Source organism: Corvus moneduloides, chromosome 23 (genome assembly GCF_009650955.1).
Source record: "Corvus moneduloides isolate bCorMon1 chromosome 23, bCorMon1.pri, whole genome shotgun sequence".
NCBI classification, from domain to species: domain Eukaryota; kingdom Metazoa; phylum Chordata; class Aves; order Passeriformes; family Corvidae; genus Corvus; species Corvus moneduloides.
This window is the reverse complement of record NC_045498.1, coordinates 2,725,508-2,744,002: the sequence shown is the minus strand read 5'-3', so window position 1 is coordinate 2,744,002 and position 18,495 is coordinate 2,725,508. Positions and strand designations below refer to the sequence as shown.

The 18,495-nt window shown below is 46.3% G+C and overlaps 2 protein-coding genes across 7 annotated transcripts in view; one reads left to right on the top strand and one right to left on the bottom strand.

Moving 5' to 3' along the window:
• KDM1A (lysine demethylase 1A) overlaps positions 1-9,820 on the top strand; it is a 44,740-nt gene extending 34,920 nt beyond the window's left edge. For 2 of the 3 annotated variants that reach the window (XM_032132712.1, XM_032132711.1), the window contains 3 exons: positions 1,607-1,734; positions 2,085-2,231; positions 3,280-9,820. In XM_032132712.1, coding sequence (XP_031988603.1) covers positions 1,607-1,734; positions 2,085-2,231; positions 3,280-3,465 — 461 coding nt within the window. In that variant the 3' untranslated portion in view covers positions 3,466-9,820. The remainder of the gene's footprint in view (positions 1-1,606; positions 1,735-2,084; positions 2,232-3,279) is intronic. The other variant, XR_004244319.1, reaches the window with a different exon arrangement.
• A 3,529-nt stretch (positions 9,821-13,349) lies between these two features.
• Positions 13,350-18,495, bottom strand: part of LUZP1 (leucine zipper protein 1) — a 40,584-nt gene continuing 35,438 nt past the window's right edge. For all 4 annotated transcript variants that reach the window (XM_032132709.1, XM_032132707.1, XM_032132708.1 and 1 more), the window contains one exon: positions 13,350-17,992. In XM_032132709.1, the coding sequence (XP_031988600.1) occupies positions 17,957-17,992 (36 nt within the window). In that variant the 3' untranslated portion in view covers positions 13,350-17,956. The remainder of the gene's footprint in view (positions 17,993-18,495) is intronic.

Sequence of the window (18,495 nt, the reverse complement as noted above, 5' to 3'; positions counted from 1 at the left end):
ATAACATTTTCAGGTCTAGATAAATGCTAACAAAAAAGGCTGGATTTCCATAAAAATATTTTTGGGGTTGTCTGAATACATGTTTTCACTAAGAAATTCACTGGAAGCTGCATTTTGATTGTGCAGTTGTTCCATCAAGAAAAAATACATTTACTGAACAGTTGCTGGGAAGTTCAGGGATCTTATTGTATCAAGGATAGCAAATGAGGAAAAAATTGATGCTGAAATGACAAAAGAATTTCCCAATGTCTATGGATGATAGGAAATCAGTTTTTTGTTTGTTCCTTCAATTGTTTGAAAGACTGGCCTTAATCTTTTAGAAAATGGAGTTAAACTACAGGAGCCATCCTGTATCTTTTTCTCTAATAAAATGCCTTTAATCCTGCATATTTGTGTCTTAATTATGTCTTGAGTAGTGTAATTATGTGTGTAGTAACAACTCTTACTAATCTAGCTTCTTCAGAATTTTAAAGGCTGTTGTTTTTAACCAGACTATTTTATTGGGTCTTCCAGCCTGAATATTTGAAGCTGAACTTCACCCCATTGTCTTTAAGGACCTTATAGGAATGTACACCATCCATGTACACATGATTTCCATGCATACCAGGATAGAACAAATTCACTAATCACTTTGGAAATTTGTACAAAAGTTTAAGCCAGATTTTTAGCAGGGACTTTTATTTTCTATTTCAACATGCTTGACATTGGTTTGTAGCTGTAGTATTTTCTTTGATAAATTTAAGAGTTCTTAAATATCTCCAGCAGGAGAAAGATCAACTGTAAGAGTTTTCATTAACTGTGCTGAGGTCTGAGTCACTTGTCTGTTTCTTGCCCTTGGGTTATTTTGGTAGTTCTGCAATACTTACCTAAATTTTCCTTGTCTTTGTGACTGCCAGAAATGAGAGCTTACTCTTACCACAGCTGGCTAGAGGGAAAACAACATCTGTTTTGTGTGTATGGTAAATTATATTAATGCTCTTAGCAATGGCTGTCTCATGACAGCTGAGTTACTTGATATCTGTCCATTTTACTTCTGAATTCTTCTCAGAATTGCTGTTTTTCTGGAAATTGTTCTACTGTTCATCGTTTTCACTCCATTGAGGTTATTTAATGTGAATGTGCATTGGCAATGGAGAAGTCTAGATATTTGCATGAAGGAAGTACTTATACTGGTAACTTAACTGCTCTGCTAATGTTAATCATACCTAAATTAGATGGTTTGGAAGGTACTGAATTCCCTGAAATGTAGCATGGTTGGCTCTTAAATCCCGGTGGATGCTCCTATGTCAAATAAGCAATGTCTTCACTGAAAAAATCTTCTGTCTCTTCTGCATGCTGTACTTCCTGATGTTTTTATTTACTTTTTAATACATCAGTTCTCTTTATAATTCTTAATAGTACCATGGCATATATAAATTCATTTTCTTTTTGTTATATGGACATGATGGTGGAAAATTTAGGACTACTTTTGTTGGATTTGTGTAGTATCTAACCTCATGGCTTAACTGCACAGCCGTGTCTATCCAAGTCCAACTTGTGTTACCAAAATGTTCAATTTCAATAATTCAATTGTTTTTTCTCTCTCCTACCCGCCGCCCCCCCACAGCACCAATTTTGTTGGCCTTGGTAGCAGGAGAAGCAGCAGGGATCATGGAGAATATCAGTGATGATGTCATTGTTGGTCGGTGCCTTGCCATTCTCAAAGGCATATTTGGCAGCAGCGCTGTGCCCCAGGTCAGTACAGGCAGCAGCTCGGGCTGAAGGAGTAGGAAGAGTGCATTGTCGTCATGTTGATAATGGGAGAAGAAACAGAGGAAACAGTACACACACAGCGGGCGTATGCAGCTATACAAAGTCTGAGTTCCAGTTGAGGATCTACATGCAGGACGGTCTAGTAATATATTGGAAAGACTTAAGGAATTGCCATCAAAGATTTACCTTAGTATGTGTTATCATAGAATATGAATGTGGAGTTCCATCATTAACACTTCTTCCTTATATCGTTGCTATTTGCATTGTTTGTATTTGTCATAAACTGTAGAATTTGCACTGTTTCAACAACTGAAGCTCCTGTCTTGTCTCAGCCTAAAGAGACTGTGGTGTCCCGCTGGCGTGCTGACCCGTGGGCCCGGGGATCGTACTCCTATGTAGCAGCTGGATCCTCTGGAAATGACTATGATTTGATGGCTCAGCCGATTACTCCAGGGCCAGCCATTCCAGGTGCTCCGCAGGTGAGAAATGCCCCAGTTATTTTTAGAAAAACCTCAAAACAGAATGATTTTTCTGAGTAATTTGCATACATATCTAAACAGAAGTTTAGACACTGGCATCTTATGATGAATGATTAAAACCTGTAAAAGAATTATTTTTTCATCCATGAGTTCTGTCATCAGAGGTTTGGTGTCATTTGTTTGCTAAAAAAAGAGCGTTTTTATTCAGAAAGCCAGTTTGGTTATGTCTGAACAGAGTATTTAATGTTATACCTGTGTTTCATACTCCATGTTTTTGTTGTCCATCGCCATATGTAAGTGAGTTGTAGTGATTTGAAAGAGGGTAAAGGCCAGAATGAGAAGAACAGGACTCAAAAGGTCTCTTCCCAAATGGGGGGCCAACACAATGAAGGTAAGAGTCATCTCCAGATCATGTTGAGGGAATTAAGTTTGAGAGCAGCAGCCACTCTTGAAAGCACTGCCAGTAAAGGCTGTGTGGCTTTGGCTTTATTTGAGTTCTTGTTCTAATGATACAAGTCATTAGTACACACAGTTATGAATAAAATTATTCCCTGCAGAATGTAATACATGAACATTTGTTTTTCTCCCACTTTTTATGATTGTGTGGGTAGTTGTTTTAGGTCTCAGTTTAAAGAGAGTCTGCTGATTTAAGTGAATTGTTGAACTTTCTGTTTGTTTACTATGCTAGAGTTTGTGTTCCAGGATCAGAAATTATTCTTCCTAAACACGTTGACAGTGTTTGACACGTTTGACAGTTTGTCTGTAGAGTTACGGTTACAGCTTATAAATGCTGTTTCGATACAGCTGGGACATAACCCTCTTCTGCTTCTCTGGCTCTGCAAACATTGCTTATTGAATAGAGCTTTATTTTATTGGTAATTTGTACACAGGTTAAAATAAGTTCAATATGGACTTTCTTAATGTGCACCACCTTTATGATGATGGAGATTGTGGTGTGCTTAGAGGACTTTTAATATTCTTAAAGTATCATTTGCTGCAGAATCTGAAAAAACATGAGCAAACCCTGACAGTGTTCTTTGCTCCCCAGCCCATTCCTCGCCTGTTCTTTGCGGGTGAACACACCATTCGCAACTACCCTGCGACTGTCCACGGCGCATTGCTGAGCGGCCTGAGGGAAGCCGGCCGCATCGCAGACCAGTTCCTGGGCGCCATGTACACACTGCCACGGCAGCCCACACCAGGCGTGCCCCCCCAGCAGGCTGCCAGCATGTGAGGGAAGCAGGAGGCATCAGAAGAGGAGTGTGAAGCCCACAGTGCTGCTGTTGTGGACCCTGGGATGGAGATACTCAAGTAGTTTGTAGCAGTGTCTGCTGAGAGGGCCCTGAGTTACTGTACAATGCTTGTCTGAGAATGGCCTTACAGAAGCTTGCCAAACCTTTGGCTTGGCAGCCTTTTACAAAATCTTAGAGCTATTTGAAGGGACAGTGTAAACAGAATCCTTTACTGCAAAGCTGGTCAGGGACTTTGACTCTGCAGATACTTCTTGAAAGTCAAAATAGCTGGAAGGTTTTTTAGGGGGTTTGGGGGGGTTTTCTACCTATGTGCATATTTACAATTTGGTAATTGCACAAGGACCTCTAGAAGTTGGTTGCTACGAATAGTAGCTTAGTGTAGAATGTATGTAAACTTTGTGGGGGTTTTTTTATGGTTTTGTTTTGAAGAGTAATATTTTTGATCAATTCTAGTCCTGTCTGGCAGAATTTGGGGCAACTGTTTGCCTACCAGTAACAGCAAATCACACCTCTCCCAAATGGTCCATTGGCTGCTACATCATCTGCATCCTGCTGTAGAGAGTAACCTGGTATTACTGAGTATGCTAAGCATACTGTTTTATTAAATACTTTCAACAAAAGAAAAAATATTAGTACTTGTTTATATAGAAACAGAGTTGCCTAGACAGTAAGTTAGCTGAAGGACCTATTTCTTTGCTCAGTGTAGGAGTGTACTCTTTACCTCTTGGCTTTGTTTCTGCCAGGCTGATGAAATGATGTTGCAGCTGCCATTATGCTTCTGAAAATAACTTTGGTTTGGCTGCTTTTCCACCTAGTCACCTTATAATTCAGCACATAGAGCCTGCCTTTCATTGCACAGAGCAGTTTTATGTAAGCATTTAGTTATTTTCTCCCTCTCTTCCTTTCCCTATTAGCATTAGACTTACTTCTTTGAACTTTTCTCATCCTGTTTCTGCAGTTTATGCCTGTCTCACCTATCCATGGTCTCTGTTCACACGGACTTTATTGCTTTTCGCTGCTTCTGTTCTCACTCTCTGACCCCATGTCTTCATATGTGCAGTCTGTCCCAACTTCCTTCTGTCTTCGCACCTTCTGTTCTTTGCACCTTCACCAGAGGACTGGTGCCTCCTCTTGTTCCATGCCTGTCCCTCTCCAATTACATTGCCCTTGCTTCTTCCTGAAGAAAATACACACACTCGAGCACGACTGCAGACCTGGCTTGTTTCTGGCTTTGTTGCCTTTGGCCAGACTCTCCATCCTCTGTCATTGTTCCTTCTACTGTTTTCTTGTGTATCCTTCTTCGCAGCTGGAGACCATTCATCCTCCTGACCATGTCTGTTGTCTTCTGGTTGTTTTCTCCTTAGATGTTGAGGTCTGTGAGGGGGTATTTCGATAGCCAGTCCTTTTAACAAGCTATGAGAAAGGGGAGGTTCTGATGTGGCAGGGATATTGGGCTGGGAATGAGATAGATTGGAGGTGTCAAGGACTAAACCCATTGGAAGTAGTTGGATTTGGTGCCATGGGGAGACCCTTTATCCCAAATCCGTTTGAATCAGTGTTATGTTCCCCAGGTCTCTTAACTTTGCAAATGTTGCTACTTGAGCCCTTGATGAGAACTCCACTCATCTTTGTGCCTTCCAGGGACAAGAAAGTTTTGTGATGGTTGGTCAGAGAAATGCCACTGAAGGGGGGCAGGACTTGAAAGTCCAGTAGGGCATGGAGGAGGAGTGTCTAGGGGTGACAGAGTAGATAGAGAGTAATTTGAAAGTCAAGAGTCCTTGCCTTATGTTCGCGTAAAAGCCCATCAGCACAGCTCTCCAGAGAAATCCTGTTCCAGGATGAGAGATGCGTCAGACCTTTAAAATCCAGCAACAACTGAGCTGCTCTTGGCTTCTCTGACTAAGATGGGAAGAGGATCTGAGAAGTGGGGTGCTGTGCAATGTGAGTCTCCATATCTGTGGAGTGGTTAGCAGAATTCCTGATGGTGCTGTCTCTGTCATGAAATCCTGCGTGCTCTAGCAAAGTGTCAAACTCTTAAAAGCACTTCAGTCCCACTGGAAAATAAAATAGTCCTCACTTTAATGTAGCCAAAGTCATCTTTTCCAGACAAGTGTCAGGCCACTTCTGCATGGTCTGAGGTAAGTTTGAGCAGGTATCACTGCAGCTACACTGGCTGTATCTAACTCCTGAATCTGTGCTCAACAACAGAAGCCAGCATTTTCTATAGCTGTCAGTGGTGCAGGATGCAGTTGAGTATGGATGCAGTACTCCATGTGCTCCATTTGCCTTCATTAAGCCTTGCACTGCACACCCCCTCTGATGTTTCCTGTGTGCCCCTCTGCCCAGAGGGGCCGCAATCTCCCTATCTCTGCAGTACCCTGTGCTTGTTTTGGGTCAGCACAGGAAGGAACATGGCTGTTGAGGTGGTAAGGATTTAGAACATCGCTTACTTGGGTTTCAGGGTATTCAGGTGGGTGTGACCTGCAGGTCCTCATGGCTGAAGTGTGCAGACTACCTGTTGTTGGAAGCAGCTGAGATGCTGCAGCTTTTGAGGAAAACGAAACTCCATTTATTGGCAGCTCACCAGTTATGGAGGTAGCCAGACCATTTGAAGAGGCAGGATAGCCAGGCTGCTCCTGAAAGGACGTCCTGGAATCTGGTCTGGGATGGGAATGGCTGCAGTTGGTAAGGTCTTGGTAGGCCTGATAGCACTTGGAAAAACTCCTGAGAACATGGAGCTAGTGCAGATGTCATGAAGGAAACAGTAAGGGGTGGTCTTGTCTGAGCCTCACCTCCTTCCAAGAGTCATGTTCAGCTTACCTTGTTTTATCTCATTGCTTAGACTCATAGAAACATTAAAGTTGGAAGAGACCTGGAACATCATCCAGCCCTACTGTCCACCCAGCACTGCCACTGTAACCCCATAGTCACTAAAACATCACTCAGCGCCAGATCCCGATGCCTCTTGAACACCTCCAGGGGTGGTGCTTCCACCACCTCCTTGGGCAGCCCTTTCCAGTGCCTGACAGTGAGAACATTTTTTCTAATACTTCATCTGAATCTCCACTGTCTCAGCTTAAGGCCATTTCCTCCTGTCCTCTCACTGCAGGCACAGCAGATGAGACCAGCACCCACCTCACTACAACCTCTTGGGGAGTTGTAGAGAGCGATGTCATCCCCCTGAGCCTCCTCTAGGCTAAACAAATCCAGTTCTTCATAAGACATGTTTTTCTAGAGCCTTCACAAGCCTTGTTGTCCTTCTCCGCTCACGCTCCAGCACCTAAATGTCCTTTTGGAAGTGAGGGGCCCAGAACTGATCACAGTACTCATGGTGTGGCCTCACCAAGGCCGAGTGCAGGGGCAGAGTCCCTTCCCTGGCCCTGCTGGGTACACTGTTCTTGATACAGGCCAACATGCCAAGATTTACCCTGTGTCTGTCCTTGTCAGAGGGATATTGGTTTATTCTCCCCAGCACCATGATGGCGGTGATTAGCCCCAGGTATGCAGAGGCATTGCCCAAGGTGAGAGAAGTGCTGGGCCCCAGTCAGGATCAGTAAGGGTTCGTGTTGGGCATGTTCTCTGACAGCAGCTGCCGAAGTAAAGGGCTCATGCTGCCGGGGTGGGCTTTTAAAGAAGGGAAGGGTAGTCCCATGTGCCTGAGTACACAAGCATTGCTAAGGACAATGGAAGGTATTTGTCTGGCCCATTGGGAGGTCCTTGGGCTGGAGGGATGTGTTTGCCTTTGTTTCCATGTTATAGGGAGGCCATGGTCTGTCGGCAAGATCTACCTGATGCTTCTTGGCGTAAGAGTGGCTGGGAACTGAGGTCATGCAGGTGAGTCGAGAGAGGCCTTGGACCAGGTTAGGTGATTCTCCCAGCTGAGCTCTGTAATGGCAAAGCCTCAGCCTCTGATATTTTCATTTGTTTCCTCCTGCCCAGGCTGTGTTCCTGCTTGTGCCTTGACTGTTTCAGCAGGTCAGTGTCCTCCACCCTTCCCCCTCACTTCACCCAGGCTTCTGAGGCCTGTCAGATGCTGGATTGAATCTGTAGCGGGCTGAGAAGGAACAGGCCTTCCCTTCCCTGTGGAGTCAAGGCTACCACCTGCTAAGAACACAACTGCTTTATTTGGTGTTTTGGAGGGGAAATAGCTGTGGCTGCTGTGCCTGACTTGGTGCCATCTGTGAGCTTTGCACAGTGTGGAACAGTCTTTGGGGACTGAAGAGTTTGCATATCCTTAAGCCTTGTTTTCATAACCTGCTGACACTACACAGAATTCCGGTTCAAGTTGAGCGCAGTGTGCAGCTGGTCCGGCAGGAACTGAGTTCTCTCAGCAATGCCTGCCACTGACCAGCTGTGTTGTGGCTGGCTTCAGGTGTGTGGTGCTTACAGTCCCTGTGCCAGCTGACTCCTATCACACGTGTGTGGCAGTTGTGGTGCGGGGCAGAAAGTCTGACCCCGGTCTGGGAGGGTTAAGATGATCAGATCTGACCACAGATCAGACTGGGCTATAGGTGAAGCCCTGCCAGTTGAGTCAGCTCTCAGAGCAATAGCAAAGCAGCTGGGGGACTTCGCAGGGGTTGGGATGCAGCCCAGAGGAGCCCCTCGAGGACAGTAGCCTGCTTGGAAGAGTGAAAGCATGTTCTGGGTTACCCTTGTAATATCTTCAGCATTCTTAACTCGGATCATATGAATTCCACTGGACATAATGAATCTGTATTCAAATGTTGGCAGAGCTTTAATTGGTTTATTTAGTTTAACTGGTTTATAAAGTAAGTCTTGTTTGACTATATCATTTGTCTCAATTTTGTAAGCCTGTACAGATCTTTATTGACGTCCTGCCAATTTGCCAGCTGCAAATTGTTATAGAGGCAGTGCTGGGCCTCTCTTCTTCTGGAAATGGAAAGGCTGAAGGAGAAGGGTTTTGACCCCCACAGCATCATATAGAATAGATAATGTCGAGGAAACAAAGGAGATAGGAGAAGCAGAGGAGCTGTATGTGCATCCCCGGGCATGCATCATGCAGGCACAGGGGAGCTTGAAGAAGCAGCTGGAGATAGAGGTGTTAAATGAGAACTGAAAAGAGAAAGAGAGCAGACATCTGTTAGAACAAAAGATGGAAATTGTGCTGGCACCAGCAACAAAACACAGCTTTGTCCAAATCATGAAATTAATCACAGGTGCAGAGCCCAAGGAGTGGAATGGGAACACCTGGGCAGATCCTGAAAAATAGTTTGGAAGGAGATTAAACTGGAGGAAAGGGATGTGCAACCCCTTAAGATGGGATGGTCCATGGATCCCTATGGCACCCATCCATCTGTGCAGCCCCAGGGGTGGGACCAGGATTTGGTCAGCAGTGGGCTAAATGCCCATACAGACATGGGGAAACAAATGGAATGTTTCTTCGGAGAGTTTGGAGGCTGCTGGGGGTAAGATCAGATGTTAAGTGATGAAGTGAGTGGATTTTGCAGAAATGTCCAGAAATGTTTTTGAGTGACAGACCAGAGAGTGACCAGTGAATAATGTGAGTAACATACTGGGCTGGGGATGAGGACTGCAAGGAAAGAGGAGAGCCTGTTACTGTTAAAGTGAGAGCTGTACTGGAGCTGGCAGCAGGGGGACAAAAGAGTGCCACAGCCATACCAGTGGACCCCAACCACCTTAAATCTCTTGTTAGAGGGCTACTGGACATGGGAAAGGATTCAGGGCCATGCAGTATGATCAGCAAACCACTTGGCCTCCACCCACACTTTCCCTGACTTGGGCAGATGATGCACAGCCCAGTTACCCACAGGTCAGAGGGCTGGTATGGGCAGTGGGGCTGGCAGAATAGGAGGTCCCAACAGGCCAGTGGGAAACCTCTCCCTGAGCAAGTCCCCAGCTCCTAACAGCCTCACCTCGATGAGTCAGAGCTGATGAAGCCCACCCAGGGGAGGAACGATCCCTCCCTCAGGAAAGGCCCAAGCACTGGGAGCACCTGACTGAATTTACACACCCTACAGGCAAGGGGCAGAGCTGTTAGAAGGAACAATGAGGGGCCAGAAGGACAGGGTTGACACTTCCTCCAGCCATGTGCCGTTAACCCTTTTGCATCTTTGTGACAGGACCTGAAGGAGTTAAAAGAAAGGGAAGCTGAAGTCTGAGGTTCAGGCTGCCTGATCTATTTTGTGAATTTTTGCCAATAGTCTGCTGATAAGGAATGTCACAAGCATCCCTGTGAATATGCTTAGAATTTCGAATTGATACAGGGGCCCAAATAAAAAACAGGTGGAGAATTAGGAATTACACTGTCAAAGAAAAGCTTTAAATATAGTGGAGATAATGGGTGTAGCCAAAAAATGTCTGTTCACCTGAACTCAGCTCTGGCTGCCTGGGGAAAAGAGACTCATGGTTGTGAAGGTGGCACAGAGCTCTCATATGGGGAGTTTACTAGAATTTGACAGGCTAGCAGGCAAGCAGCAGTACAGCAGAGTGAGACAATGGCCTAGTCAAAGGTCATGCTGATGTCCTGTGTCACAGTTGGGATTTGTATTTCTGACATCCAGACATCATTGCCAATAACTGAAATCTTTGGGTTCTCATAATTTCCCCAGCAGAGTTTTGTCCTACTGGGCTGCTGACAGGTGACACCTCCATACCTGATAATCAAAGGGGTCAGTTCCCATTGGTAACACACGTGGGACAACCCATCCTGTTGAAATCACCGTCTACTGTCTTTGTGTCTGTGATCCTGCAAACCCCAGAGGCTTTTGAGTCCTGGCAAGCCCTAGAGGGTAGTGGGAAGAGCCACCCCATTAATGCCTGATGGATTAACTCTGAACCCAGTTTCGAAGGTTTGAGGCCTGGTTTTGTTTTCTTACAGGACAGGGAGCTGTGGGTTGCCCTAATGCTCTTGCTGGTGACAGTACTGGCTGCCATCAACAGCCAGGACCTAATGACAATGTGGTAGCAAAGAGAATAGTAGCCCAAATGATTTGCCCAAATGATGAATTTAACCTTACCCTAAAAGAAGGGGTTCACCTACCCCTAAATCAGCAGAGGACCTCTCACTTATTTTTGTACAAGATGTTAATGTGTTATTAGCTCTTGAACTTAGAAACAATATAACAGCTGTAGTTGGGCAGTTGAAGGAGCTGGGGAAGGACTATGCCCATATTAGCTGTAGCTGGTCACCAGGTGTGGTAAACAGCAGCTCAGTGTGGGATACAGGATGCTATTCCATCTTTCTATCTGCTGACAGAGATGGGCTCAAGTTGGAAGGTACTGAACCGTGTTCCAGTATCCTGAGGTGAACTCTGTGTGTAGTGCCTGGTGGTATACTGCTGACCACTTGTTGCAGTACATGAAACCACTGAAGGCCTCGTGGTGTGTTAAACACCCCAAAGGAGACGGAAACAATCATCCCAGGACACGTAACTGGAATGCCAATGCTTGTCCTTAAAACTTAACAGGGGCCAGGAGAACCCACAATGCTAGCTGGGATGAGAGGAATGATAGGACATGCCCAGCCTGGAAATCCCTGCTTTAGACCTGCCATCAGATGTAGCAACATAAGTAAAATGCCTTTGTTATGGTTTTATCTTTCTGCCCGGAAAGAAAATCAGCACAGAGCTGGCTCCTGGTGTGGTAATGCTGTCTGGCTGTGACCTTCTGCCTTAACCTGCACCAGAACTGGTGACTCTCTTTGTCCATGCTCATGGCAAACATCCACTGCTCCTAGAACCCTTCACATAGCATAGGCCTGCCCTGACAGACACCTGTATTCTCGATTATATCCACCTGTTTTGGGATTAGCCTGTAATTTGTCTTTGCCCTCTCTATGGCCCGTCTTTGAGAAAGGGTCCATGTCCCACAAGTGGTGGGAATGCATTCCAAGAAACCAGCAGAGGAGGTAGCAGGAAGCTTCAGAACACATAGGATGGTGGTTGGAATCAATATTTGGACTGGGAATAATTTGGATTTATTATTTGTCGCAATTTTGTAAGCCTCTGCTACAAGAACTTGAAAACAATTGTGTATGTTCATCTATGCAACTGCTGAAAGCAAGGGAAGTGAGTCTGGGTTTCAGACCCTTGGATTGAAAAGCATGTTACTGACGATAACAATGATAAGAACACCAGGAAGCTGACACAAGGAAGGCTGCTGGGAACACGAGGGACTGGATACAGGCAGGCAGTCTGCCCTGTGCCAGTGAGAAGCAATGCTGCACACTAAAAGCATCCAGAGGTCGGTGGGACTGGCTCCAGAGCTGCTGGGCATTCCCCGCCTCTCTACAGGGCTCTGAAGATTAGGCATGTTCAGATTGGGGTGGTGGTAAATGGTGTTGAGCAGCTATTTACAAGGTCAGGAATCAGAGTGAATGGGAGCTGCCAGCTGCCTCTGCAGCTCTGCATGTGATTCTGGACGTAAATGTGCAACACTGCTTGACCTTCTGTGAGCAGCTAATCAGGAACCCAGGGCAGGAGGCACTGACGAGCTGGGCATGGGCAACACACAAGGTCTGGCTCAACATCTCATCAATAAAGATGATTTACAGCAGCAGCCTTCTCACAGGTGCGACTGAAGCAAAGAGGTTTGCAGCTGGAGTAGTGGGGGTATATCTGTAGGCAACAGGAGGACTACCTAAACCCACTGAAGCAAGCATATGTGACTGATCAAAAAGATCAGAGTAAAAAAAAAGGTTTTGGAAAAAGTGAAGTTTTCTGGCTATTAAGCAGCAATGCCATGGTGGGTGACCACTGGTCCAATACACATCCTACATTGTCCCCATGTAGCAGTGGTGAGCCTGGTCTTGAATCACAATGCAAAGAAACCCTCTGGTATGGGCTAGAGCTGTTTGCATGGAATAGACTTAAAGCAGATGTGGCAGCTTTGGAGAATAACACCACTGACACATTTACAGATCTCTGCTGCTCTTAGCAGGCCAGCCACAGCAGTGTTGTAGCTACAGGTAAACAACTACCTCTTTAATGATGTTCAGTAGCTGCCTGTGTGAGCTGGGACAGAAAGGGCTCAGCTAAGCCAAATTTAATTTTCTTAGACAAATATTTAACAGATGGTGTCTCTGTAGGACTTCACCTTGCATTAATGAGCTCTACCCAGGGAGCAGCAGCTCAAGTGACAGCTACAGATGACTCCTAAACTGTCCATCCATAATAATAATGCATTTTATAAAGCTTCTGAAAACATGTCCAGTTTTGCAACCAGAATAAACCAGATACAAGGCAAAGAATTTTTTCTATAAAATGTGGTGCACCCCTTGAAAATCAATGTATTTCAAATTATAGTCACAGAGGCTCATCCTGTATGTGACAGCTGCTAATTGTATCTGTGTTAACTACCTGCATATTGCAAACAGCTGGAAACCATGAAGGAGACTTTGTCACTTTTACTGCCTCTGTATCCTCCAGCATTGTCCGGGAGGTGACCAATGTATCCTGGTTCCATTACATAAATACTGCAGAGTGAAAGAACTCTAACCAAGTGGTGACTTGTTTCACTCTGTAGTAATGCCCTTCCTCCCCCCATTCTCAGCAATGCCATGTCCAGCTCAGCTAGCCTCAGTGGAGAGTGGCTGTGTACAACTTGATGTGCTGTGTATGCACAATCCCTGCCTAAAAAGCAGCCTGGAATGGGTGTGTGAGATCTGTCTCAACAAAGGCAGAACTCAACAAAGTGCAAGGTGCTCAGCTCCAGCACTGAATCCATCCTGCAGCGTGCAGGCACACGCACACGCAAACACACACAGACACACACACACAGACACACACACACGCACACACTGCTGCCTCAGTGCCTCTCCCAGGGGCAGCAGCACTCCCAAGCAATTGGGCGCTGCTGTAAACAGGGCTCAGCTGTAAACACCACATCACACCCATGTAAAAAAAGAGTGTTTATTGGTTATATAGTGTAGCACTGACAATGTTTGAGTCAGGAGAGACATGCAGGTAAGTGTGTGTTTACATTTGGCATGCAGACTAAGAGCACTGTGTCACTGGAAGGAGGTGAGCACCATCTGTATCCACTGCATGGGCAGCCTTGGAAGGAAAGCGCTGGCTTTCCTCTACTCAGCATGCTGAGACAGGGCAAGTTTTAAGAGGGTGGAATACTGCTGATAGCTCTATTGGACACAAAGTTTATTTTAGGGAAAAAGGCAATACTGCAACCCTGGAAAATCTGCTTAACTTGGATGAACCTGTGATTATGAAAAGATTTCTTGCATTATTTGTCTTCTAACTAAGCTGCCCCACCCAAATATATGTTCACAAATACAAAAAAATAGATTTATTCTCTTAAAAATACATTCCATGCAGCCTGGAATGCTGCTTCCCCAAAGCAGGAGCCAGCACTGCACGTAGGGCAGCCCAGGAGGATGATCCTTTGGGCCTTGGGTTCTGATCATTGGAGGCATCTGCGAACAATGGCTTCGTGTTCTGTTGCACGCAGCACAGCCTGCGGGAGGCTGGCCTAGAGCAGCGCCTGATTGCTTCAACAGTGTGCAAGGGTGGCAGAGATGAGGTCTACTATGTTAGAGATGACACCAATGTGACTATTGCTTCCATCTGTAGCTAGGAAATTGCTTGTGTCAAGTGTCTCTTGAAGCACCAAGGCACATTGCTCTGCCCTGTGCTTCCTGCCCTTTTCCCTTGCTGGAGGTCCTGTCCGCAGGAGGGCCACGGGGCTACACTGCAGAGCACCACTGGGCGCGTGCCCAAGCTGTTACCCTCACACCTCCCGAGGAGCTGGAGAGGCAGCTCTGCAGGCTGCAGAAGTGTTTCCAGACATGAAGGAAGCCATTCCATGAAGCAGCGAGCTGCTGGCCCCTCAGACTGGAGCCAGCCCATCTGGGGAAAGCACTGGCTCTCCAAAAGGGACCAGCAGCTGGGGTTCCTTGGGACCAGCATACACTGACACACTTCCTCTGTACAGCAAATACATTTACAACTTTGGAATTACCCAAGGGCTCGATGCATGGCCTTATGCATCATCAAGCCTACTGAGAAGCCTGTTATATTTATATGCTAAAATTACAAATACTTCTTCAGTGATGGCAATATTTACACATATACTCTATTTTACAGCTGTTCCAAAAATTGTGCAATTTGAGTAAACACATTGTGTTTCCTGAAGTCATTGCTATAAGGTTAATAATACAATCAGCTCCTATTGCACTCATTGACTAGAGGGCATGGCCCCTTTCCATCTAGGTAAGGTTTTCTTTCTCAGATTTAGTCTCAGCTACAGTAAAAACAACCAGTGTGCAGTTACCAAGTGACATCTGTGTCCAGTATTTACAAGCAGTGAAACTGAGTCTAGAGCAGGAGTTCTACTGTAAAATATTGAACAAATAACTGAGGCAGCTGGAGAAAGGAGAGACATCATCTGTGAGAAGCACCTGAAGACAGCAGACAGTGCCAGCAGCGCTGTGTTGCTGGGGCAATAGCTGGAGCTAAGCCAGCTGAGCAGCAGGGTAAAGCCCTCCGGTTGCTCAGGCAAATCCTGGTCCCGACTGACAGAAGGAGAAAACCCAACAGCTATTGCTGCTGGTGGTTCTTCCCTTGCACTTCAGACATGAGGCTGTGTTTTTGGGGTGAGCAGTGGGATTGAAAAGCTGATGGGGTAAGCCAGTGTTTTGTGGGTAGGCACAGGGAAGCCTGCGTTCACCCCAAATGTTGAATCACAAGGATGGCAGAGATTTCCTTGCCAGGACTGAAACCACTTCCCTTAGAAGGTTCTTTGGGAGCACCATGCTAAGCCACATCCATGCCAACAACGTGAGAAGGAGAAAGCTGGTGGATGTGTAGGGACGTCCTGTGGTATGTGGGCCCATGTCCTGCAGCAGGATGGGGCTGGGACTGTGAGGAAAGACATTCAGTCAGTGCCTGAAGTGATCCTTGTCCTCCTCGGTATGTATGTGCTGTCCAGCAGTTTGTACAAGCTGCAAGTCCTGGGCAGCAGTGACCTAGGGCAGGGGGAGCCCCACAACATGCTGGGTTTCTGGAGGTGGAACAGCAATGCCCAGCAGTGGTCCTCCCACAGCAACTGCGACTGGTACAGGTTATACAGCTGGAGAGCTGCTTAGCAGCAGGTTTGAGAATGTGCACAGGGAATCCCTGTGACATGTGAAGAGGCAGGTACATGCCAAGATGCCTCCCAGCTGCTCCCCGGTTAAGCAAGCAGGTACTGCGTAAGGCATTTGGGCCTTAAATCTGAGGCAGCAGATTAAGTTTGGAAGGGCACACAAAAAGAAGGGGGGCAGAGGCAGCACCATGTGGTGGGCAGGGTCAGCAGCCCCACAGAGCAGTGCTGAGCTGGGCACTGCTGGGAAGGCTATGGGGCCAGATCTGCTGTGGGCAGGGAGCAGGGCACACGGGGGCAAGGGACGTTGCTGCTGCTCAGGCAATCCATCTGGTTTTGCGTGGTGGCGGTGAACCTGACATACAGTGAGTGCTGAGCAGAGCACGATGCTCAGGAAGGATACAGCCATTGCACAGGACTGTTACATCCACTGTAGTTTCAGACTGCGCAATCCACAAGGATTTCCAATCCTTCCTGATAAACATGGGGCAGGGGGAGGCAGTTCAGAAGACTGAATTTAGCTTTGGAATTTCACTTTCTTTCATTTTTCATTTGGAGTTTGAGTTTAAAATTTTTTCCCCATTATCTCATTCTACTAGCACTGCTATGTCAATGGTAAGAGAGAGCAGCTGATACAATTTATTCTAATATAATTTAAAGATTATTAGAGCTTCCACTCAGTACTAATTTAAAAGCATTATCTTTTTATCTTGTTATGCAAGTTGACACATATGTCATGACATGTAAAAGAATAAAATGAAGGGCTAAAAATATACACTTGGGCAAACATCTTTAAAATTTCAAAAAGAAACACTTTTTTTCAAAAATAATTTTTCCCTTCCTCCAAACAATTTTTATAAAAAAAATAATCATGTCACTGAAACATATCCCTTTTATATAAATGTTTTCACAGGTATTTTGCAACCAGCTCTATTTTTTTTTAAATTCATTTTCTTCTCAGAATTGAGGGGTATATTTCCCAGACCAGGGAGGAGCTACGGCACAGGAAGGTGAAGTACAGGCAGTCAGATGGCTGTGGTAGCTGCTCCTCTGGAGGTGGGATATGGGAACAAGTGTGGGGTGCAACTCAGACATGAAAGCTATTGGAGTGCAGCTCTTCCCACAGCACCTCTGAAACAGATCAGGGACCTTTTCTGTCTAGAGCATTATCTTTGTCCCACTGCAGAGAGGGACAGGCAGCAGGAAACACTGGGGGGAGTCAGTGGTGTTTGTGTAGGGGCCAGCCCAGCAGCTGGGGCATGAGATGGAAAGGAAAGACTGTCCAAGCCCTGTCTGTGCAATCGCCTTGCTCAGGACAGATGCTGCTCCAGCACCTGAGCACCTCCTGGAGCTGTGGGGACCATGTCTGCCCGACAACACTGATGGGGACAAACACCTCTGTGTTTGAAGCAGTCTCTGACCATACCTGGGTTCCAGACATGGCAGATGGGGGATGAAGCACAGATCAAGGCTACTGTAGATCAGCTTAGGGTCCAGTGCATCTGTCTCCACCCTGTTTTGGGAAGGAACAAGGACATTCTGCTTGTCTATGAGGAAAAGCACTTGTTTCTTTTTCTCTTAGGGCTCAACTGCCTTGCACAAGCCACAGAATTGTTGTCTTCAGAGTGTGACACACATAAAGCTTTGGGTAAATGACACCCTGGTCCCAGGCAGCAGGAGGTGTTGCTGCTGTGTTGGTTTGGCTCAGTGGATGACTTCTTGGTGATCTCAACTGGTGATGAATAGATCATGCAAAGCTTGTTGCAGAGACTGACAGTGATAGGGAACCAACTCCTTCTAAACAACATTTTCTGCTCTCCTTCCCTCTCAATGTGTAAAGTAACTAGTGGGGAACAGTCTCCGCTTGCCTAGAGACAAAGGGTGCTGGAAACACAGGTACTGAGGTGACCACTACCCCAGCCAACAAGGGTGTATTAGGAGAATGCAAGCTCTCCATATGAATTGAAAGCTTTCAATTGTGGTGGACAGCTGTCATGGGCTGGTGGATGCAGTCACAGGGACACTGCTGGGATCTTGTGTGAATGCAAGTGAATAACAAGAAGCTCTCTCTTGTCCAAGGAGTACCATTGTTCAGAGAGACTAGGTAGTCAGAGTTTCCATATGGAGACAGACCTATCATCCTACAGGGAAGATTAAGATTGCAGGTACAGAGATGACAAGTGGGAGTCCCCTGAGCAAAGTCTCTGCAGCTGCCTCTTCAGCAATGATGAAAAAGAATTCACTGGTAAAGCTCCTGTACCTTTCAAATCGCATTACAAAACTGGTTTCAGGCTAGTTGAAGCCTCTGGAGAGGTTACAAACAGGTGTGATGCCCGTGAGCTTGGTACTATCCTGCCTCTTGCTTCACCATGTTCACTGAGAAGAAGGGAATGCAGCTCATCTCCGAGATGTCCGGCAGGCCCGGGAAGCACCCTGTAAGAGACAACCCGCAAGATCACAGACTGCCCATGCCCCGCAGCTGTCCCTGGAGCATTTCTGCCCTGCAGACAAGGAATGCAATTGCCCTTGGCAACCATCCCAAATCCCACCAGGATTACAGTCCCGTGGGGTGGGGGAGAGCAGTGACAGGATGAGTTTGGAAGACAGAGGCTCTCTCAGCTGGGAGTAAGCCCAAAGCAAAGGGATCTGGCCCCTGCCTCATGTAGGCTGAGGCTGTAAGCTTTTTTCATGTTGTAATGTACCCATCTCCACACGCAGCATCTGAGTCTTGGAAGTGAGAAACACCTGACAACAGAGGAGCTGGAGCACACCTTGTGTCACATTCAAGCTCCTGCTACAGTCGGTGGAGGTCTGGGCAAGACAGAAGACCCAAATGATGGTCTGCATGTTACGGGGATGACTTTACCAAAGTTTTTATTTGCTGTTGACCCAGTCTGTGCAAAGGAAGCACAGCACAGCCTCAGATACAGGAGTCT